The 25,196-nt window shown below is 39.8% G+C and overlaps 1 protein-coding gene across 2 annotated transcripts; it reads right to left on the bottom strand.

The window, feature by feature from the left end:
- Positions 1-263: 263 nt before the first annotated feature.
- On the bottom strand, positions 264-24,786 carry ap (apterous). 2 transcript variants are annotated; one of them, XM_064692222.1, is made up of 8 exons: positions 23,522-24,786; positions 19,518-19,732; positions 19,236-19,452; positions 17,780-17,919; positions 2,292-2,465; positions 1,968-2,227; positions 1,382-1,578; positions 264-1,321 (listed from the first exon to the last, which is right to left on the bottom strand). In XM_064692222.1, exons 1-8 carry the CDS (start codon positions 23,558-23,560, stop codon positions 1,148-1,150), a joined length of 1,416 nt encoding a protein of 471 aa, XP_064548292.1. In that variant the 5' UTR covers positions 23,561-24,786; the 3' UTR covers positions 264-1,147. The 2 variants fall into 2 exon arrangements, with proteins under 2 accessions (XP_064548292.1, XP_064548291.1); XM_064692221.1 differs by having other exon boundaries at positions 265-1,321; positions 19,518-19,735; positions 23,522-24,783.
- Positions 24,787-25,196: the final 410 nt, after the last annotated feature.

The raw sequence follows: 25,196 nt of genomic DNA, 5'->3' as shown, positions 1-25,196 counted from the left end.
AGAAATGTTAGGGCTAATCAGTCTACTTAGTTTCGGTTAAGTACGCCTATTGTAACTAATTATCCCAGAGCTTGATTAATTCCTGTTTATCTAGGGACTTCGTTAAAATACTTTTAAAAAATAGAAAAATGGGATAATATAATCTGGAATTCTTGCTGACTTGGGATTGATTCCGATTTGGCTATTTTATAATATGAACCAAATCTCAGAATAGTTTTAATCAATAATGATTCACGTTGCTTTTTTTAATAATTTTTATTTGGCTTCTATGGTACGACTTATGTTTAAACTATTTGTAAGTACAAATTTGTGTTAATTCACTTTGCTTCCAAATTGCATTGCCTCGAATAATTATCAAGTTCTTTTTTGCGAAGCAAGTAAATTACCGTAATACTACGACAGATAAATATATATATATATATTTATATATATATAGAGCGCTTCGTTAAACTAAATTCATCTCTAACTATGTAATGTGTGGGGGGGCAATAAATATTAAATTTATATATTAGATTTGTTTATTCAATGCGTATGCCAGATATAAACCCATGCATATCTATATCTGTATATAATATATATGCAAATATATATATATATATATATTTGTAATAAGTATTAACAATATTCTGGTAAGCGCAATATTACTAAGGTTCTAGTACAATATTTACAAATGAACGTTCGAAATAGAAACAACATTTTTTTTGGGCCTGTTGGTGCGTTAGATCTGAACTTAAGAGAGAGAACCTTGTTCTGGTGTTAGATGAAATCCAGTCTCAGGTGCAACTACATGCAACTCATACCCTGAACCCCATTGAAACGGGCATATTAGCTTTGTGCAAATGTGTGTAACAGGCAGCGGGAGGCAGCTCCTCTTGATCGGGATTAGCTTTGATCTCGACAACTCTAAGAGCTCGAGACTTGAAATTTTAAATAAGGGATAGCTAGAATTTGTTGTCCGGCTGGGTTCAGGGTATCCGCTAGTCGTGCTTCCTATTTTGTTGAGTATTCGTACAAGCTAATCGTTGCTGCCATTCAACAGGTCCGCCAACGACAGCAGCGCCGGCGAGCAGCGTCCATTGCCGCTCGACTGCAGCAGTTGCAGCTCCAGCTCCAGTTGTTGCTCCCGTGCCCGTTCCCGGAGCAGCTGTTAGTCGAGATTGTGCGGCGGCGTGCTGTTCGAACCGCCGAGCATAAACGATGTGGGACTGTGCACCGAAATGCTGTCCAGATCCAAGGTGCCGTCGCCCTTCTCCAGCATGCCGCTGCCATCCTGTTTCATCATCATGCGACGCCATTTGGCGCGCGCATTCTGAAACCAAACCTGGACAAGAAACAAAACATTTGTCAGACTCGCTTTTAGTCTATTTTGAGTGGCGCTCACCTGTAGGACTCTCTTTGGTAAACCGGTTTTCTGTGACAATTGCTTCAGATCCTTGGCATCCGGATTGTGATTGATGGCAAAGTAGGATTTCATGGTGCGCAGCTGATGATGCTTGAACGAGGTGCGCATCCGCTTGGTGCGCGACGAGGCGCTCATGTGGCTGCCACGCCCAAAGTCCACATATTCCGTATTGAGATCTGCAATGGGAGGCATATGCAAATATGAGTGCAAACTCTAGACGGGATTGGGCAGCCCTTTCCCTTGCCAGAAGGAAGCTTCAGCTCTTGCGATAACCTGTCAGTCGGAACAAGGACGAGCGCAAATTCTAGACGGGATTGGGCAGCCCTTTACTCGGCTGCGATCCCTTGCCAGAAGGAAGCTTTAGCTCTTGCGATAACCTGTCAGTCGGAACAAGTTCTACATTTAGACAGAAGATGTTCGCGAGTTTTACAACTTTTGGGCCGCAGGTTTTACGATGGTTTTTATGCCCGGGTCTCACATAAAAAAGGCGGCTGCACTGGCGCCAGGTCGGGGACCATAAAGACTTTTCGTTTTTTATGGGCAGTCTGTGGCATTTACAACGCACCTATATTCGCTGTGAAGGCCTCGATATCCTTGGGCTTGCGCTTGCGCGGCCTGCCCTTTTGGCGCGCGGGCTGCGGCAGTCCGGTGATGACATGCGTGGTGGGCACAAAGATGCCGGTAGGAACAATACTGCGACTGGGATCCGAATGCGGACTCGACGAGTCATTGTGCGGCGAACCAAACTGTGTGCTATACGGATACGTGGCGCTCATGCTCGTCGACGAGGCGGCATCGCCCTCCCGCGCTATGCTATAGTGAGTTCTGCAAAAGGTCACGAGAATTCCAATTAGCTTAACGGGTTCACTTGTATTCCAATTGGACTCACCTGCAGTAGATGAGCGCGTCGATGATGCCGTACTGATCGCCCTTGGTGAGCGGCGTGTGGCAGATCGTGCAGCAGAAGCAGTTGACATGGAAAACCAGGTTGCGGGCGCGCATTACCAGCTCGTTGGAGCTGATCGACGCCAGGCAGCGGGAACAGCGGCGAGTGCCAAAAAAACTGCAAGTAAAGCGATAATAAATAGAATTACTTATTTTATTTATAACAGAACTGCATCAGAATTCGAAACTCAAGTTTGAATATTCCCTTCGCGTAGTTATCGATACTTTCTTTGGAAAGTAGTCGTAGTAGTAAAAAAGAGAAGATTCGCTTCAAATTTGAATAGGCGTAGCTATCGATACTTTCTTTGGAAAGTAGTCGAAGTTTGAGTAATTAAAATAAATATTCCAACTGGAAAGCGTTGCCAATTTAACTTGAATGCGTAAATACGCATTTACTTGACCAATTTACGACTTGATTAATGATTGATTAATTGTGCTTATAACAATATATACATATTTTTCTCATAACGTATTTACTTTCGACACATTGCTTTTATTAGTTAATCGATAGTCATTTCTGATTGGCGCTAATAGTTGCCAATAAGTTTTTTAATTGCCTTTTGTGGCGACAATTGTACTCATTTCAACTATCAGGTAGCGCTGTCTTACAAGTGGAACGCGGCAAGAAAAGTGTTGAGTGCAAATGTCTAAAGTTATTTAAAATGTGTTAAATTAAATGTTTAAAGAGCAAAATAATTGCTGCACTTGCCGAGTGTGATAAATGTGCTCTGGTAAAGCAGTGAGAATATAAAGAAGAACACAAAGTTGTAGTTATGCTTGAAGCCAAAGGCCGCAACTGCGAATTTGGCATTAAAAGTGCGTAAGTTTTCTTGTGAATCGCTGTGCGAAATCGAAATGGTGAAATGAATATATAAAATGTGAAATAAATAGTGTTGAGTGCGCATAGGAGAGAAAATATGTTGAAAATTTAATTTTCATAATTTTTTTTTTTATTATTTAATCGATAGCAATTTCTAATTGGCGCGACAATTGGCAAAAAGGCGCCAATAGTTGCCAATAAGTTTTTTAATTGCTTTTGTACTCATTTCAACTATCAGGTAGCGCTGTCTTACAAGTGAACGCGCAAAGAAAAGTGTTGAGTGAAATGTGAAAAGTTATTTAAAATGTGTTAAATTAAATGTTAAAAGTGCAAATTAATTGCTGCAGTTGTCGAGTTGCCCAGTCTGATAAATATGTTAGCGTAGTGCAGTGACAATATAAATTAGTTATGCTCGAAGCCAAAGGCCGCCACTGCGAAGTGGCGTTAGAACTGCGTAATTTTTTTCGTAATTTTTTTTTGGTGAAGTGCTGTGCGAAATGAAAATGGTGAAATGAATATATAAAAAGTGAAAAAATAGTGTTAAGTGTTCAATCTAGATATGATTGAAGCCAAAAGCCGGCAATGCATATGGCGAACTTGCCGCTAAGTGCGTCATTTTTTTCTTAATTTTTTTTGTGTGAAGCGCTGTGTGAAGTTAAAATTAATAAGTGAAAATAGAAAAAGAGAAAAAAATAGTATAGGTGTAAGGTTCGAGAAGGAATGCATATTATGGATGTACGCACACACACACACACACACATAAATTGATCAAGGGTAAGTGAGACCATAAATATTCATAGTATTTAATGTGCCCAAACATATTTTTTTGTCCTTTTACATATGTAAATATACCGAAATCAAACAATTGATAAATTTGTTGCTGCCAAAAGAGAGTTATGTGTGCATTATTAAAAGTAACGGTTAACTGTCTGTGCCTGTGTGCGCGCTAGGCAGTATAAGAAGAAACAGAAATAAAAGAGTATAAGTGCTCTCTTATACATGCATTTGCTTTGTGATATTTCCGCCCGCTGTTTAACGCAGAGGTGGAGTATACTTATAAAATGTATGAATGAATGAATGTAGTGTATCTTTAAGAATAACGGTTAACTGTCTGTGTGTGCGCTCGGCAGCATTAGAAGAAATAGATTATAAGTATTCTCTTATACATACGTTGGCTTTGTGATATTTTCGGCTCGCTTTTTAACGCGAAGGTGGAATATATATGTATAAGAGCACGCTCATCGGGAACTGGTTAATTATTGAGATTATTAGAGCTAGAGCCACCAAATTTGGCAGCTTGATTATTGATGACCTTTTCTCAAGAGAGTATTAATCAGTCGGCTACAGTCGACTACTCTTCCGTTAATAGCACATGTAAATGGCAAATGGCCATGGTAAATACTGCTTCGATACGACCGCAAGAATTCTAAACATCTCACAATTATATGGCATGATAATAATAAAAATCGAAAACCTCAATATATGTACATATATGTGAAATATTTGTATAGCTTTGAGCATCAGGCAATAATCTGCGCCTTGGCCAGACAAAATTATGGCCTCTCCACTAATAACACGTTTTCCGGCCGCAGGAAGCTGGCCGTGCTACTGTCTGTCCAAAGCAATCATCGCCAGCGGCGGCGGCAAACGAGATCTGCGGAGTCTAGACCCGAACAATGAAGCGGTTAACAAAACGCCCACTCATCGTCAACGTCAACGTCGACGGCGACGGCAACGGCGACGTCAACGGCGACGTCAACGTCAGGGGCCGATGTCTGAGCATCAGTTTGGAGCCGTTGGCTACTGTTTTCACTTTCGCAAAATGACAGATCAAAGATTACCAGCATCAGTCATAATCATCGAGGCATACACTTAGAGAAAAAAATGTCAATTTATATTGCAGCAAATTTGTTGGGCATGAGATTCGTATAGAAATATTAAGAATTGTTTTCTACAGAGATGCCTTAAATGGAGTTCATATTAGGTTTAATATAATTCAAAAATCTTCAAAAAAGTAATAATCCAGAAATGTTAGGAATTCATTTCTAAATAGAAGTCTTAAAGGAAGTTCACATTAGGTCTATAAGAATATAATTCGAGAAACTTCAAAGAAGAAATAATAGAGAAATGTTAAGAAATATAGAAATATTAAAAATTGATTTCTAAATAGAAGTCTTAAATGGAGTTCACATTAGGTCTAAAAAAATATAACTAAAAAATCTTCAAAAAAGAAAGAATACAGAAATGTCTAGAACTGTTATAAATGCTATTCCCTTTCGTACTAGACTTTTTCTGTGAGTGCACTTTGCTGCAGTTTCGTGCCAAATAATGATGACCCTGTATAGGCATTTTCTAGAGGTAAAGAGAGCGAGGGAGGCGGCCGGGGCAGGGGAGTTGAAAAACCGAAGGAGGAAACATCAAATGCACAAGACACGCGATTTCTTTGACATTAATCAAAATAATTGGCGCATTTCACTTCAACTTCGCTCAACAGACTCATTCTCACATTTTGTTTGGGGCACAAAATGAAAGACACAACGCAACAACTGAAACAATTCCATATAAATTTATCATATTTATATAGCGTACTCTCCTCCGGGAGCTCTGAAGCTCTTTAGCTTCATTTTCATTTGCCATTCGCATTTCGTTGAAAATTATTTGGGATGTGACGCCGCCGAGATTTTTGTCACATTCACATTTCGCCTGTCAGAGACGCAGTCGCCAGACTCTCACTCGATCTGTGTGTGTGTGTGTGTGTGTGGATATGTACCTTGTGTGCCGGGCAAGACGTAAGCCCCATAAATAATATTAAACATGGACGCAGGCAGCGTCAACATCGTGCAACGGCTGGCTACCAGCTCGTAAAACTGTTTCAGACAAACAGACCGAGGCGATATGCCTTCATTTCGTGCCACTTTATTTTCGTAAGGGAGCCCCGTTCAACCTGCCACGCCCCCTTATGCGCGCCCGCCTTTTGCCACCAGCAGCAGCAGCAGCGAGCAGCAGCGAGCAGCGAGAGAGCGAGAGAAAAATGAATTATGATTATTGCCATGTAAAAGAGCAGGCGAAATGTCAAAGTGACAACGCCTAATATATGATTATGTTTTCGAGCGCTCGAAATCTGATACTCTCACACACACACACACACACACACGCACACACACACGCACACCCTGGACACGCCGAACTGCTCCCAGCTTCAAACCGCAGCCGGCACAGCCCAGAACCACAGCCTCAATGTCATCTCCGTGATGTGTTGTTCTCGTTCTCGTTGTTGTTGTTGTTGTTGTTGTCGTGTTGTTGTTGTTGTTGTTGTCGTTGTTGCTGTCGCTGTTTCGGCTTCTGGCTGTGGCTGTGGCTGTTGCCCCGGCTGGGCGACTATTTCCCACCGCATAGCGCACATCAATCCCGATCCGAACCAAAAACCGAAGCGATACCAGCCCAAAACCCGGCTGACTGCCTGGGTTAACCGCATCGTTCAGCTGGGTTGTTGATCTTCCTCTTCTCCTTGTTGTTGTTGTTGTCCTGCACTTGTTTCGGAGGCGTTGCCCACACTGTGAGAAAAGGGGCAGCACCAAAGTCTAGAGTGTGACGCCAAAATGTTGTAATATTTTAAGTGGAGTTCGTTCTTTGAATTCTCTGAGATGAAATATGAATCAGATTATATTTAAAAATCGGTAAAGACTTGAATGAAGCACGAAATACTTATTATAAGCATATGCCTACTTAATATGAGCGCAAAGAACACATTAGGTGTGTTCAGAAATTATATCCAGAGATTGAATACGAATCAGACTTGCTTTTAAAATTGATAAAAACTTGAATGAAGTACAAAGTACTTACAACAAGCATTCGACTACTTGAAATAAGCGTAAAATGCACTTAAATTATGTTCAGAAATTAAGGAGTGAAGGCTTCGAATACTCTGAGCTTGAATATGATTCCGACTTGATTTAAAAATTGATTATAACTTGAATGAAGTACAAAAAAAATCATTACATTACATTTGCCTACTTGAAATGAGCTTAAAACGTGCTTAAACAAAGTATTGTAATAAGACTATTTAGATTAAAATTTTGAGTTTGGACTTTATTGAAATATTTTGTATTCAGAAATGAATGCAATAAGCTTAGGCTTAAATATTGATGACTCTGAGATTAAATATGAAACATGACATTATTTAAAAATTGCCAATTTGAATGAAGTGCAAGAATTTGTCTACTTGAAATAAGCCTATAAAATACCTAATTAAAGTGTTGCTTAACATTTTTTAGATTGAACGCTTTATTTAAATTTTGAATATGGAATTTATTGAAATGTTTTGTATGGAATTAGGCTCAAATATTGATTTGGGCTGAATATTTTGAATGCTTTTCTGCGAGTGCACTTGAAGCGTGCGAAGCGGCGACACATGTGAGCATCCACATCGGCATCCACATCGGCAGCAGCATCAGAGTCAGCATCAGAGTCAGCATCAGCATCAGCAGCTGCCGCAGATGCAGATCTCGCCCGATAGCCATGACTCTGTTGTTCTGGAGCCGTGAGCTTCTGCTTCTATATTTCATTGTTGCCCCTCGACAACAGTAAAAAGTCAAGTTGCTTTTGGGCCTCTGATTACGCAAATAGATAAGTACCCGTGGCTGGTTTTTGGGGTGGCTTTGGTTTACTCTCTTTGGCTCAGACTCAGACTCAGACTGCGGCTGATAACAGACATCGAAATCGTGGCTAAGTGGCGCGCGCGGCACGGCCACTCGCGGCCACTCCATGGCCGATGGCCTGGCATCACATCACATTACATCGCACACACAAAAACCTGAATAGGGTCCACACGTATGTTTGGTAGGCGGAAACACATACGGCATACGGCATACGGCGAGACGGAGTACGAGTACGTAGAGCAGCGCTCTGCACGCTGAAGTGTAAACCGACGTGTGGCAAGGAAAAGGGGCACCGTTTGTTGCACCGTTGCATGAGAGCTGCTGCTGGCTGGCTGCTGCTGGCTGCCACGGCGGCCACGTTTTGTAACGTGAGAGCATTTGTAACGCGCGCACGGGAGGGATTGCGAGCGGCGCTCAAGTTTTTCAAGTGCCACCCGCTGTGGCCGGCTCTTCCGATTACAAGCCAAGCAATATACATGCAACAGCAACAACAACAACAACAGCAACAACAACAACAACAACAACAAGTACAACAAGCAACGGATTTCCCAGACGCCACCCCGTTCGCAGTTGCAAAAAAAAAACATATACAACAACATTTTTGTACGGATTTCGTGAGAGCGCAAAACCTACGGCGGACGCCCCATTGCGTTAATTCGATTCTAGGCTCTGCCCAGGGGCTGGGCTCTGCCTCTGCCTCTGCCTAAACATATACAATAATTATTTGCATTTACTTTTTGTGAGTGTGTTTTTCTGTTTGTTGTGACTGTGACCCTAAAAGAAATCCAGTGCGACAAGTTTTGTTGATATTTGTTATGGCTCTTGTTTTTTTGGTATGTTAAATGTGCTGGAAAATTAGTTTGTATTGCTGTCTTTTCGGTTAGATCTGTGCGCGTAATGCGTAAGCGATTAGTCCTAAGCCGCAGCTCAACATAACCTCAACTACGCGCCAAACATAACCGTAATCCACAAACATAACCTCAACTACGCGCCAAATATAGCCTCAATCGTTTAGATCTGTGTGCGTAATACATAAGCGATTAACTCTTAGCCGCAGCTTAACATATCCTCAACATAACCTCAACTTTTCGCCAAACATAACCTCAATCCTCAAACATAACCTCAACTCAATCAATGCTTAAGTGTGGCTGAAAAATTAGTTTATATTGATGTCTTTTCGGTCAGATCTGTGCGCGTAATGCATAAGCGATTAGTATTAAGCCGCAGCTCAACATAACCTCAACTACTCCTCAAACATAACCTCAATCCGCAAACATAACCTCAACTTCTCGCTATACATAACCTCAATGCACAAACATAACCTCAACTTACTGTGACTCTTTCTGATCATTTACCCAAATAGTTTCCATTTACATTTACATTAACATTAACATTTCCATTTAAATTAACATTTACATTCAAAATTAAAATGTTTAAACGTTCTTTAATAGGCCTCTTCCGGCTTCCAGGAACCGCATCATGCTCACTGAAATTGCATGTATAATTTTTATAGTCTAGCTGATTAGATTAGCGCCCCATTGTTAGCTGCGCTCTTTTTTTTTGTTGTCTTTATTTTATTTTTTTTGGATTTTTGGAGTATGGTTCCTGTGGCGGCAGTTTTTCTCAAGTGTTGGCTTTGGGTGCTGCGAGCGCTCGCATAAATTCGGCGTAAAATGATGTTTAAAGATGCCCATTAAACATTTTAATTATCGCGCCGCGGCGAGTAGTTTTTATTATATTTGTTTCTCTCCCGAGACAGAGAGAGAAGGAGAGAGAAAGGGAGAGAGAGAGGGAGAGGGAGACTGGTTGAACCATTGACCAGCGAAGCGAACGAACCGCGACGCGGCGTGCAACCACCGGCAACCACCGGAGAGTGGCTCACCGTGGTGTAAATCCAACAAAATACGGCTAAGTGAGTGGTAATAGTTGAATTAATGTGCGGCCAGAGAGGGAGAAATTGTTGTCTAAACTGTGTGTCTGCATATTTCCAAAGAAAGCAAACATATGGGCTTTAAGTAAGTTAGATAAGTTCTTATAGTTAATTATTACTTGTAGATTACTTTGCCGCAGAGCAAGTGGACTCTAGAGTTTCCTAGAATCATCAAATTTAAAGACACATATAAATTGCTTTAAGTGCAAGTTAATAGCTAAAGGAAGATATATCAGAGTAAGATGTAAGAAATTTAAGGCTAATGCTCGAAAAATAAATCAACTTTCGAAATAAAACGCAAATATTTCTATTAGTTTAAGGGTTTTCGTTGATATATCCCAAAAAGGCAGAGCTCTACCTTCAGAAGCCATTCCGGATTTGAAGCTTCATAAACTTCACTAAATTCTTAAAATTAGAGCAAATAGGAAAATCGGGAAAGAACCGAATACTTAACTACACTTATAAATTGTCAGAAATATAAAACGCTTCTAGATTAAAGTTAATAATTAAAATCAGATATATCCGCGTTTAATATGCTTGAACAATGTAAGAAGTTTAAGAAGTTAATACTCGAACAATAATCCAAATGTTTTAAAAAAGCAAATATTCCTACTAGTTTTTGGGTTTCTTTCAAATTTCCTCAAAAGTACAAACTCTCCAAAACCAAATCGTGATTTTATTTCCTCATAAACTTCACTTAAGGGAGAATCTTCCATTGTTCTTAATGTTCCTAAAATTCGAACAAATAAGAAAATCGGAAAATTGGCATAAGCTAGGCTTTAACTAGACTTGCCAGAAGAAAAACTACCCTATATATTATCTGTGATTTCAAAACCGGATCTGCCTTGTTCAATTAACGTTGTTGCTGCTTTTTAGTTGTATACATATATCAAATACCATCAATTATCTATCATAATAACAATACTTTTTGATTCCCCTCAGAGATCTCCGTTCGAGCTGTATATCGCTATATTATGTGATTATTTGTCATATCGTATCTATAACATTTTGCATTTAATTTGCCACTTATTAAAATCGCATTTGTTGCACTTTTTTCGCTGTGATGAACACATTACCTTATCCCTTGATTATAGTTATTTAAGGCAAGCTGATTATTTCTGAACACAAATTTGCCCACTCTCAGCCATTGTCAGTTACAGATATATATATATATATATATATATATATGTATATGTATAGTTGGTGCGCTACATGGGATCGCTGACAAGTGCTCATAAAAAATAAATGCTGCGCTTTTTTCTCAGCCTTTTTGTTTTGTCTTCTCCTGCGCCTCCGCATTGCTCAAGTTTTTGATGACGCCACAGACTGAAGTGCGGCACGGACAGAGAGAGAGGGACGGGGGCAGGGGCGGGGCCAGGGGCAGGTGGTCACATAAAAAAGCGTCGTGAGATAGAATCGTTAAACTCCGTTCGGCTGTTTAACTACTTTTGCCTTTGTCTCACTTTTTTCTTCACTTTTTTCTACCGATTTTTCAATTTCATTTTCTGTTGTTGTTGTTCTCTTCTCGCAGTTAGCTTAATGAATTCTGTAAGTTTTCTATGATTTTTCGCGTTTTTTTCTTCAGCTGCTCTGCCCCCAAGAAATTATTTTATTGCATAACGCGCGATTTGCGGCTGGCCATAAATTTGGTGCTCGAGTATCTCTTGGGCCGCTCGCTGGCCACAATTAAATGGACGCGCTTCGCTGACTTTCAGAAACTGTAAACATTTTATGCCACAAAAGTTTTTACCCTTTTTTTTTTGTAACTGGGACTCGCTCCCGACCCAGCCTAGGCCCTGATTAAGACATTTCGCTGCACATTTTATTTGATTTGATTTTATTTTGTTGTTTTTTCTCTCTTATTTTTCCGGGTGCTTTTTCTTGCTATTTTCTTATTGGGCCTGTGCTCTGATAACGAAGCCAATCAGCTATTTTCCTCAATGGGGGCAAGACTTGTGGGCTGGGGTGGAGGGGGGGAGGCGGCTAAGGGGTGGATGCATAAAAATTATGACACCAAGGCGGCCGCAGGCAAGAGTATCTACTGTATATAGCATATATGTATATGTGAGCGTGTGTGTGTGTGTGTGTTGAGATGCTGCGACGATAAAGCCGCAGTTGCAGCGTTTTTTTTATACCCTGAACCAACAAACAAATACAAAGGGTATCATGTTTTTGTGCTAATGTTTGTGACAGGCTGAAGGAAATATCTTTGACCCTATAGAGAATACATGAATGTTTTTGTTCAGACTCAACAGCCGAGTCTGAATGATTGAATCAAGTATCCCCGATCCTGTAATGTATATATATATATTCTTGATCAGCATTAATATGTCTGTCTATTTATCTGTATAAATGCGTTGATCTTGGAAACTACAAAAGCTAGAGGGAGGGTAACATTTCTTGTCGATATCTGCGCCCATTTTATCGATTTTAAGACTTGCTCGATAATAATAAGAGCTTAATGGATGAAACTTTCTTTATAGGCTCTCATATAATATATATGTATGTATATATATATCCGAAAAACTTTACTCATTGGACAACTCGCCCATTTTAAGCCAAAGTTGAACAACATTCATTTTTCAAGGTAGATCCTTGATACTCCCTCTGGTATATGCACATATTGGAGCGTTATATTAGGGAACTGTAAATTTCATAGAAATCATAGGGTATTTTCCCAAGTGTGCTGTAAGGGGAAGAAGAAGCACAAGCGTTGGACAAAGTGCGCATTAAGGGGCGTGTGTGCATGTATGTGTGTATGTATGTAAAAAAAGGGTGTGTATGTATGCATGTATAAAAGGTTACAGCAGATGGGAGCAGTGCTTAGGGTATCTCCTGGCCGTGCACTCCCGGGCAGTAGAGCACTCTTACTTGTATAAAAAGTAACGGCAGATTGAAGCTAGGGTATCTGCTAGTCGTGCATAAAAGGTTACGTCAGACTGACGCTAGGGTATCTCCTAGTCGTGCACTCCCTTTCAGTAGGGCACTTTTACAGTATTCTAAAGGATTCATAGAGTATCATCCAAAGTGTGGTGTCAATTTATGCAAGCATAAAAGTTTACGTCAGATTGACGCTAGGGTATCTCCTAGTCGTGCACTCCCTTTCAGTAGGGCACTTTTACAGTATTCTAAAGGATTCATAGAGTATCATCCAAAGTGTGGTGTCGATTTATGCAAGCATAAAAGGTTACGTCAGACTGACGCTAGGGTATCTCGTAGTCGTGCACGCCCTGGCACTCTTACTTGTCTTTCCTGCTGCTGCTGCTTGTCCGCTTATCCGCTGTGGCATCAGCAGCAACATCATCATGATAGATAAGAGCCGAGTTCAGCTGGGTTGAGTTGGAGTTGGACTTTTATGACGTTGTCGCGGATCGCAGGATGGCCACGAAAAAAAATATGCAGAAAACCAGCTGACAGCCAACAATTTTTATTTTTATTTCTCTGCTGCAAACAAGAATTGGCGACCGAAACAGGTTGATTGTAAAATGTCAACGAGGGGCAACAATAACAGCGGGGGGGGGGGGGGAGGGGTTGGTGTTGCACCAATGTAATCCACAACAATCCAATTATTTAGCTGGCGAGAGCTTAAAAGCTAAAAACAACAACAACAAAATTATGGCCAGGCCAGAAATATATATAAAAATACGGTTAACACGGCGACGGTGGCAAACATATGTTTTGATGGTCCGATTAGCGCCACAAAAAAAACGGTATATATATATGTATATATGTTCAGCTTATATCTGTTGATATATATGTTTTTAGCCGTATCTACAAACTGGTCGCGCGTTTCGGTAGCGGTAACATGTGTTTGTGTTTTTTATCAGATGCCTTGTTTTCGGTTTATTGCCATCAAATTCATATGCTGCCACCAAAACGAATTGGTTAAAGCCCAGCTTAGACTGTGGCCAACTGGAGCTAGACTCAAGCGAAGGTCGACAGAGATTGGGGAGAACATGTCTAGAAATTGTAATACATCCGAATAATATATCTAAGCTGGTGCTAAACGAAAAAAGTGAATGGCTGTAAACACAACTGGACTTTAATTCAAATTCTTTTCATTATTATGCAACAAATTATGCATCTATTAGCGGGTATTGCCCGGCCTTGCCCGTGGCACGTTTCGTGATAAGATATTACCTCTCAACTTCTATTTAAAAATATCGCATCGATTAAAGCCCATGGGTAAGCTGGAGAATAACCTTTCGTTTATTAAACCTTTTGACCCGCATTTGCCACCCAAGAACCTATCACATAAATTCTCACAAAGATCTCTGAATATGATTGGTTAGCAAAAAACTCTCAAACAATCGTTTGCCGCCAATTTACCTGAAATACGGATTCATTAAGTTCTTTTGCAGAGCTTTGAAAATAAGTTTAAAGCAAATTGGACAAAACCTAAAACTTCAAAGCAAATCTTAGAATTGCAACTTCCACCGAGAAAGCTTTGATTATGCGAAAAATGTGAAATGCGTCCCAAATGATTTGTTTTCATATAGATCCTTGGAAATGAAGTGCGAAACTCCTCTCAAATGGATTGGAACAAAGATCTTTGAAAATGAGTTTGAGACCGACAAAAAACTTTCATACAAACCAATTTCGCGTTTTTTCCACACTTGCGGGTGGAATTTCCCGAAACCCCTTCATCACATAAGGAACTACAGTGTAAATTTCAGCCTAGCTAGTTTACTTAAAATCATCGATAACTTAAATCGATAAAAATCGATAACAACATGCTTTTCGTTAAGCATATCCTAACCGATTTTCACACATGAAATATCTGATTTTATATAGTTTGTATGTTCTTTTAAAAGAAAATGTGAACGTTTCTCTTCCTAGTTTACTCGCATAGCGAGTTTATTATATATTATCGATAGCTTGAATCGATAAAAATCGATAGCAATATCCTTTTTTTTCAAGCATAGTCTTATAAATTACAAGACTTGGCAGATCAACTTTTGTGTAAATATAATAATAATAATAATAATATAATATAAATGTAGCTAAATAGATTTCTCACCAAATTGTCAAAAATTAAAATCAACGTTTACACTAATATATGCAATTATCGAATGAAACAACATTGAAATAATTTGTGCATAGCAATAACCTTTTGACCTCTTCAAATTAACAGTTAAGCCACTTTTGATTCGTCTAGGTGTATTATTAACTAAAACAAATCAGGTTTCGTTATTTTGAACTTTTAAATTGAAAACTTTGTTGGGGTCGTTTTTGGGGCCGAGGACTATCAGCAAAAAGTAGCTTTTAATTGAAATATATACGTGCCTGTGTGTGCGCGTGTGTGCGTGTGTGTGTCTGTGTGTGTGTGTTGTGTGTTTTTGTGTGTACTTATTTATCAATAATTACATTTGACCTGCTTTGACCGCATAGCTCGAATGTAAATTCTATTGAAAAATGCGAAAACAACAACATATCTGTGGAAATGTTTTTGAAGTTTTCGTTTTTGTGCAACATCAATAAATGAACTTTGATTCGCTTTTGGCAAAAGACTAATTAAATTTAAGTTAATGCGGCGTCTGCCTTAAGTGTATTTAAAACTAGCTAATTTGCAGGCCATTGATGTCACTTAAAGAAAGTTTAAGGCATATACATTTTATACCCTTGCGAAGGGTATTATAATTTTGTCTCGAAATGTGTAACGCATAGAAGGAGACATCTTCGAACCCACAAAGTATATATATTCTTGATCAGTATCAACAGCGGAGTCGATAAAAATATATCCGTCCATCCGTCCGTCTGTTTCTATGCGAACTAGTCTTTCAGTTTTAAAGCTATCGTAATGAAACTTTGCATACGTCATTCTTTTTGTTGCACGCAGTACATATGTCGGAGCCGGCTGGATCGGAGCACTATATCATATAGCTGCCATAGGAACGATCGGAAAAAAATTAGATTCTTGTATGAAAAACTTTTGCGTTTATCAAGATATCTTGACCAAACTCGGCATTTGTAAGTTTTACCATGCTCTTCATATATATGCAAAGTTTTATTAACATCGGACTTCTATATCATATAGCTTCTATAGGAAAGATCGGTCGAAAATTAAGTTATTGTATGGAAAACTTTTTTGTTTATCAAGATATCTGAACAAAACTCGATATTTATTAGTTACAGGATGCTCCTCATATATATGTAAAATCCTATCAACATCGGACCACTATATCATATAGCTGCCATAGGAACGATCGGTCGAAAAGTAGATTCTTCTATGAAACACTTTTTTGTTTTTCAAAGGTATTATATCTTTGGTGTGCATAAGCTATCCCTTCTTTCTCGTTATTTGCCTGAATTAAACAGCAAAACTGAGCCTCAACCTGTTGCTTAGATATTATCAAAATCTTATCATTTAGCTGCAATGCAAGCAAGAGGCTAAAAAGTCCGTTTTGTGACTAAGTTTCTATTCAATTTTCTTGGCAGCTCAAAATTTAAATGTTCTTGCTTGTTTTTTCAATTTTGAAATGAATTATAACTGTTCGTTTTCGATTTAACAACACATGAATTTATTGCACTGATGCGTTCATGATTTTTCATGTGTAGAAACAAACACAGAGAGAGAGAGAGATGGAGAGGGAGAGGGAGGGGGGGAGGGGGGGGGGGTTGGGCGAGATTCGCGTACACCCACAATATTTCCCCATAGAGTTAACGGTGCGTAGGGCATAAATTGTTGGCCTGCGCCCCCTAAAAAAACGCAGCGCGGACGACTTTGTCGACTCGGCGTTGTCATATTTGACATCGGCTCCATAAATCAACAAAGAATGGGGACAGGGGGACAGAGGAGAGAGAGGGGGGAAACTTGCTTTCGATTTGATTGATAATGCCCCGAAGGCAGAACGGGAGGAATGAAACGAAATGAAACATTACGGCGGAATGGATTGTGGATTGTGGAATTGTGTATGACATGACATGGCGGCCCCCAGACCCGAGAGAGTGTGTGTGTGTGTGCGTGTGTGCGTTGCAAGCGGAGCGAAGCGGTTGCGCTGCTTGCCACGCTGTGTGGGGATCAGCTGCATGCAGCATGCAGCATGCCGCATGCTGCATCATCATCCGACTGCGACTGCGTATTTTGAAATATGGAGCGGTAATAAATGTCACAAGAATCATTTGAGAGGAAATACGAGTGACGAGCGTGACTTGCATTCGATTTATGTTGCAAGTCCGGAAAATGCGTGCTGCGTGCTGCATGCTGCATGCTGCTTCTTCTTCTTCTTCTTCGGGCAATGATAAAGTTTTTGATTTACGCAGCGGCAGCGGGCAGGTGTAGCGAAAACTTTGCAACTTGCAACCTGCCGCAGCTTTAATTGCCGTGCCACAACAAATTGTAGGCGTGTGTGTGTGTGAGCTGAAATTTGGCATAATTATAACCTGTTTTCATTTTGTTATTGTTGCTGTTCCACTAATCTCGCGTGTTGCTTGCGGCGCGTGAAATCGCGTTGCACGGCGGCAGCAGCACCCACCCAGGCGCAGAGTTGTCAACCTCAAAAGCAGCTCCGTGATTCTGCCACTGCAAGTTGCAAGTTGCAACTGGCGTTGTCTAGCGTGTTGGCTTTTTGGCGAGGTGAGCGAGCGTTGAAGTCGCGTTCTTGAGAAACCGAACGCGGAATGGGAATGCAAACAGCAGAACACACGCAGGCCCATGCAGCCAGGCGCAGCTCCGCCAACCTGCACAGGTGAACGGGGGAAAGGGGGAGGGGGGGGTTGGGCTGTTGTGGAGCTGTCTTTCGCTGCGGTCGCGGTCTGCTTGTTGCCGTCACCAAGCCAAGCCAAGCCAAGCCAAGGCTTGGGATAGCCTTCGCACAGTGGTGCACAAATGCATATAAAATATTTCATTTGCGTGTTTGGCAATCATTTTCTAGTCAATGTCTTGGCATGCACAGATCGAGGCTTTATCTGATTCGTGACCCCAAGCCAAGCTGCTTCCCAGCCGCGCCAGCTTGAGCTGTTTCCATCACATTAGAGTCAGTCAGCTTTTCGGTTGCGGGATTCGCACTTTAGAAAAAACTTACCTATAATAATCGTTTTTGCAATAAATGTTGCCGTCACGTGAATAACATGTTGATTCCCGTTCCAGCGGCTGGCGACATGCATAACACTGCAAGCAGCTGGCGTGCCAGCGTTTTTCCACAGCGGAGAGGTAGAAACGATCCTGCAAAATCAAAAAATCAAAAACAAAAACAATTAATGATAGATCTACATATGCCTCTGAAATTTAGGAATATTATTTGAGGAATTTTTGGCTTGAAAGTGCAGAAAATTCCTCGATAAATCATTTCTGAGCTAATTATAAAAACTATTTCTTAATAATAAAGATTCCCTTTTATTTATGTTTGTAAACAATATAATTGAGAATCAGCCTCATTTCAATTCGTTTTTTATAACATGTTGATAATTGTAATGCATATAATTATATGCTAATTTATATCCATATATTTTTACAATTATGAGATGCGCTTCTTTGTTCAAGTAATCAAGTTGTTAACATAGAAAAAAAGCGAGAGAAAAACTGGCAAACTTCGAAGTGCCGACGGTTTATGTTTATAATATATTTTCTATACTTTTCGAACGATAGTTCACATGGAAAATTATTACTGAAGCTTATAAGCGAGCAAAGTTGAGATTATTTGAAGACAAAACGAGAAAGAAGAGCTGTATTCAGCACGCCGAAGATTTAATACCCTTGCAAACCAAACTTTTTCATGATGCTTTGCTCGTATCTAAGAAGCACAGGGAAAATAAGATATTCTAAACAACAAAAAATTGATCTATGCAACAACATAATTTTCGACCGATCGTTCCTATGGCAGATATATGATATATTGGTGCGATGTATTAAAAATGTAACTGCCACATAGAAACAGAAACTCAGCTGTTGATACTGATCAAGAATATATATATATATAGAATATATGGGGTCGGAGATGTCTCCTTCAATGCGTTACACATTTCGTGAGAATATTATAATACTCTCTGCAAGGGTATAAAAAAACCCGGTAGTCTTCGACTTGCCGACGGTTTATTTTCATAATACATTTTCTATACTTTTCGACCGATTTTTTACATGGCAAATGCGTTTTTTTATGCGGATAATATGTTGTTCATTGTGAAGCTTATGAGCGAGTAAAGCTAGGATTATTTGAAGAACCAAAAAGTTGTTCTCCATAGAAGCTGTATGATAATGGAAGCCTGATCCTTTCAATTATTATGTTTACAACAAGATTTTCTTTGAAAATGAAAGACTAATCATTCTCTAGAGAAAACTTGAATTGACTTGATTTAAGGTATCTAAAACTTGATGCAATCTTTAAATAAATGCATAAAAGAGACAGTGAATAAGCTACAACAAGCTGCTTTTAAGTTAGACTAAGACTAACTACTCAGCTCCTAGTTAATCGTGCTCCTAGTTTTACCTACTCTACCATCGAAATGGTTTAACTATCTAATATCATATAATGCTCAGCTCACCTGTATTTGTCGGCCGCAGCCGGCGCAATCGTCGGGATTGCGGGTTACTTTGCTATCGTTGGTGGACTCGGGGCTGCTTGGCGGTCCGAAGGGCTCCGTTTTGAATGATATGCCCGATGTGGTCTCGTCGCTGATTTCCGTGCAATCTGTGCGACTGCGGCTGATCGAGAATTTGGCCGCCGAGTCCTCAAATGTAGCGCGATCGGCGGTTTCATAGCTGCACAAAACGCGTGGATTTCAATTCACGTGTGAAAAGTGTGGAGGAAAAAGAGTGGAACTTACCTTCTATATGACTCGCTGCCGTATGCATTGCCAAATGGCTTTGTACTGTGATCACAAATATCGGGACACGAGGATGATGTGGAGCATGTGCGAAACAATGGATGATGATTGTTATTTGCACCTGCAGCACTGCCGCATTGATTGCTCCCTTGATGTGCTACAGGTGGTGTTGGACTTTTCTCCCTTGCGCCGGGCCCAAGAAATCTTGCGCTCTGCTGCTGCAAAAAGAGAAAAAATCCAAAAAATTTATACGTTAATAAGGCAAACTTTTGTGAGGGTTTTCTTTCTTTCGTTTTCGAAATGGAGTCCGTCGCGTCGCGTCGCTTGATTTCCGTCTCAGTCAGCTCTGAAATTTTTCACAAATTCGACTAAATTTCAAAGGATGTGCCCCCAGCAACAAAATGATGCATGAAATTTTCAATGGCGGCGGCAAAAGTTAATTTCAATTAGGCAACAATTTTTTTGCGTGACTTTTCCAAGAAAACGTTGCGCGACATTTAAACAAACTTCGGGGCGCGGCGAGGGGGGAAACCCAGCGACAGATGATGCCACCTCTCCTCCCCCCTTTTTCCCTCCTTCCCCCCTCTCCCCGCTGTTCAGACCCCGCACAGACATTCATTGAAAAAAAAAAGAGGAAAAACTTGAGAAGATGCAAAAACTACGGAGCATATAATACGTGCCACAATATTATTTTTCGAGCACGAAACGAAGCGCAGACATCATGTCGCACATTGCAGCCAGACAAATCATACAGATACAAATATATATATATATATATATGCATATCTGGCGACTCGCTACGTTTCATCGATGCTCCAGTTTACTTATTTTTTGATTAATTAGTCGAAAATAGATTTCAGCTCGGTAACTTAGAAGGATGACAGCTTTTTAACAAAACAAAACTAAATTGAAAACTGAAAACCGAAAAAACTTCTGTTTTTGCTGGCTTTACAACCATTTTGTTGTCGCTGTTCTTCTTCTTCTTCTTGTTGTTGTTGCTGTTGCTGTTGCTGTGTTTGGGCAGACATCGGTTTTACCTTTGGGGGACACGGCAACGCAACATTTCTGGCTGCCATTTTTAGCAGAAAAATATTTCGCCATTTTCTGCTATCCAAAGCCAAACTACACGCATCTAATCCCCAGCTGACATGGCATAACCACATTTTTTTATGGCAACTGCTATTTTTGTGATTTTTTGTTTTTTTATTTGTTTTTTATTTGTGCAACATGATGGCTTGATTTGTAGCCCGCGGCATGCCCAAAAAAGGGGCAGACAAAAAATGCAGCAGCATAAAACACGTAACATCTATTTCTACCTCTTTTTGCTCAACTAATATGAAATATTTGTAGAAAGAAGTTAATCTTAAATCTTACTTATTGTAACAGCTAATAAAAAACAAACTTTTGTTACTCCTCGAAAAATCAATAATATTTAGAAATGAAGCTCTCTAAAAGTTATTAAAGTTTATATTTAGATAGCTGCTACAATTATTGTTTTAAGTTTGTTGCCACTTAAAAGTTTTAAAGTTTTTTTAGCAGTTTTTTGATAAGTTTTTTAAATAATGACAGCAAAAATTGTTGCTAGACATGAGTTAGTTAAGTTTTGAACAAACAGAAAAATATAAACATTATGCCATATTATATTTATTTAATATTTATTGAAAAATCAAAAAGATTTAAAAATGTGGCACTCGAAAAAGTTGTTGTTTTTGTAAAAAATTAACAGCTACAATTATTGGTTTAGTTTCTTTGCTAAAAGTTAGTTTTTTAAGTTTTTTTTATTTGATCTTAAATTATTATTATTGTTATTTGTTTACATTTTTTATAATATTATAGTTTTATTTATTATATTATATTATTTGTTTTTTCAACATTATTATTTTTATATAAAATCTGCACGCTTTTTGGGCAATAATTGAATTTTCTTCGGTAAAACGTAGACAGTTACGTATTACGTGTATCTTTATCTTTATCTTTATGTGTTTTAAGTATAATGGCAAAAATGGTTGCTAGACGTTAGTTACTTTAATATTTGAGCAAAGAGTTATAGAAACTTTATGCCATATTCTATTTATTTAATATTTATTGAGCGTCGGACCATCAAGCGGCAGTTCGCCGGTTCAAATGCAGCAGCTTTGTTATTATTCAAAAAAAAATATACAATAATTCCGCTCGTTTTAGAATATATTTAGTCTAATGAAAAGTCAACCAGCAATCTGATTGCTAACAGAACAAAATTCAAGGGGAAATGCATTATTTATTGTATTTAAAACGGCAAAAACCAAACACAAACCTGTCAAAGGGCTTATTCTAAAAAAAATGTCAGCTATATTTTGCCCCCTTGCAAGTCATGCTGTAAAGTCTGCGGCTAAACCGATTGGGAATTATAAGCGCACATCATGCACAAATTGTTCATGGCTGTCGTCTTTACGTGTCTTTGGTTGTTTCTATCATGACATTTATACATTATGCATGGATAACATTTCATCATTTATGCCATTGCCGCTGCCCTAAAACCTGAACACTTTTTTTCTAGTTTTGCGCAATAACAATGCAATTGAATAGTCTAAAAGGTTGTTCATTAATCGCAAATCAAGTGAAATATGAATAGAAATGTGAATTACAATTGAATATATATCACATATCAAGCTGGTGCATAAATGTTAAATTTTTGGCACGCCTAACATGGCGTATGCTTGATATTTGGCATTTATATAAAATATTGTTAACTGAGCATATAAAAAAGATAGCTGCAAGCTCATCCGAACTGATTGTTGGAATCGCTTCCAGCTATCGATGCATGACAACAACATACACACACTGAGAACTGAAAGGCAATTCATCTGATCTGTTGCGCGTTGTCTCTGCAAGCCAAATGCACAAAAGGGGGTTTTTCTTATCGCTATCAACAAGTGACAAACTGCGCTTGGCTCTGTCTCTGTCTCAGTCTCAGTCTCAGTCGCTGGCAACGTCTGCTCGTCGGCTGGGCAGGAGGAGCGTAGCTTTTGGTCTGGCATTGATAACATTTGTAACCCGAGCCCGAGATAAATCACAAATTAATCAGCGCCCATAGACCTGATGCGCCGCTGCTGCTGCTCACTCAAAAAGTTGATTCGAGAATGTTAAAAATCAGAAATCGAAAACCAGAAAATGTTTCACAAATGTTTAGGTTCTTTTAGCTGCCGATTGTTCCATGTGTTCGAATTTTTAATGGGTATTGGGTACATCTATCGAAATGTTATTGATTGATCAATTGATTGACTTATCGATAAATGGCAAGATTTTCCTGAAGGTTTCAAGCGGTTTATTGGCAGATTTATAAACGACTGCTGGGTATTCGATAAAAGACTTGCGGAGGTCTATTATCGACTATTATAACTTATCGATTTCCAACTTTGTCGATTCTTCTGTTAGGAATATCGTTTTAACGAGTTGTCTAGCATGTTTAGGCACTTTCAGCTACCGATAATTCGATGTGTTGGCAAGTTTAATTGGTATCAATGGGTATTCGGTCATTATCTATCGAAATTTTATTGAAAATCGATCAAGCTGTGATTAATTTGATTGACTTATCAATAAATGGAAAGTTTCGCTTGGAGGCTTAAAGCGATTTAGTGGCAAATTATTCAACTACAGCTGGGTATTCGATTGAAGGCCAGCGAAGGACTATTATCGACTATTATTACTTATCGATTGCCAACTGTATCGAATGCAGGATTATAAAAGTCAATTACTGATTATTATTACTTAACTAACTCCCAAACTCTATCGATTCTTTTGTTAGAAACATCCCTCTATCGAATCTAAAAGGCTTCTCAGCTTTTGTTATCGGTGGGTTAAGGCTTCTTATCAATCAAACGAATTGACTCAAAGTCGATCAGTTTATTAACGGGTTATCGATTGATCTCCCACCTAGATAACCCAATGACATTCGGAGCAAGGGTCAGTTCGTCGTGAGTCTATCGATTTATCGATCTTTTGTTAACCTATCGATCGATGCTTACCCAATGCATCACAGGGCGCTCCTCGGTGCAGACGCCCATGTGCGTCTTTTGGAATGACACGAGGTCTATTTCCAACGATGATGATGTCTGGCTGGTGTATGTTTGTTGTTATTGTTGCTGTTGTTGCTGTTGTTGTTCCTGTTGTCTTTGTTGTTGTTTGTATCCTGATTTTTGTGTTGGTGCAGCGACTGAACGCAAAGGCAAATGCAAAGGCTTTGGTCCAATAATCCAAATGATATTCAATTGTGTTTATGCAACACTTGACACTTTTTCTCTTGCAGTTCTTCTCGTTGTTGTTGTTGTTGTATGCGAAATCTTTTGTGGGCAAGTTTGTTGAACGGGAAAAAAACACTTTGAACATCAATTTTATAGATTGAACATTTCGTGAATGGTTGTCGTCAGCGAAGGAAGCTTTCTTTTTTGTATATAAACATTTATTATTTATTCTCTCTCACTATATATAATTGGCTTTATTAATTTGAATTTCTTCTTCTGATTCTTGCTCAGCATCAAGGTAATTTAAGGAACATTTGGGTTTTACACACACGCGCACACACGCACACACTCGCACACACTCGCACACACACACTTGACTTGATGTGGCGGCAGGTAAAGTTGACGCTTCTGAACCGACACGGACTACGGTTTAACGAGTCTGAGAGACGCCCGACGACGCGGACACCGGTTGCAAATGTCAGTCCCAGAATGTTAAAACCCGAAATTAATTTATGACATTAATTTACGAGACAGCGCGAGAGAATGGCACTCTGTTTAAATTGAGTGGTAGTGGGAAAAAAGGTCCACTTTGGTCCCGCTCAGCCGGTCAGCCGGTCAGCTAGTCAGCCAGTCAGCCCGGTCAGCCTCTATGTGTGTTCCCTACGGCAGCGCCCAGAGATGCGTGGCTACTGATAAAGGCATTAGAGTAGAGGCCCAGAGGCGGATGCGCCTGTTCGGTTTCTGTTTCTGTTTCTGTTTCTGTGTCTGTTTATTGCCGATTGCGTATATTTTGTGTGTTGATAACTAAATGAAGACTTTGACTTTGGCAGCAGCTGCTGTTGATGTTGTGCAAAAAGAGATCAGGCTAACCAAAAAAATCGACGGAACCGACGGCGTGCTGCGTAATCAGGCGAGGTTAGAGGTTACGCCCGCGGCAAACTCAAACGCGAACGGGGGCCGCGCAATATACATATATTTCAATTCAATATTTAGCTAGCTTTTTATTGTTGTTGTTTTGGTTGTTGTTGCTGTTGTTGTTGCATTGAAAAAACAAACGAAAATGCCGAGCGGCGAGCCCGAGCGGTGTCTGTTGTTGTTGGCACGCGTTTTCAAACTGCGGCGACGACTCGAAACTCGAAACTCGACTGCGATTCGATTTGGAAGCATCCGCGCCGACAACCAGTCAGCGTAGCGGCGTATTACTGTGTGCGTTGCGCCCGCAGCGAATTCACAAGCTCAACTCTGAGACGCGCTCTTTACGCTAGCAGCAGCAGCAGCAGCAGCAACAGCAGCAGCAGCAACAGAAGCAACAGCAGCAACCACCATCTCAACTCTATCTATCTCGCTTGCACTTGCACAGCTGTAACAGCAGCTCTCGCTCGCTCGCTCTCTCGCCCTGTCGCAACGCTCTCTCTCGCCGCAGCAAATGGCGGCGCTCTCAGCTGATTTGTGTTTGTAT

This window comes from Drosophila montana, unplaced genomic scaffold (assembly GCF_035044405.1).
Source record: "Drosophila montana isolate Dmon_TW-CO22-7 unplaced genomic scaffold, ASM3504440v1 contig_3529_1, whole genome shotgun sequence".
In the NCBI taxonomy this organism is placed as follows: domain Eukaryota; kingdom Metazoa; phylum Arthropoda; class Insecta; order Diptera; family Drosophilidae; genus Drosophila; species Drosophila montana.
Note: the sequence above shows the minus strand (reverse complement) of the source record. Positions and strands in the feature narration are given on the sequence as shown.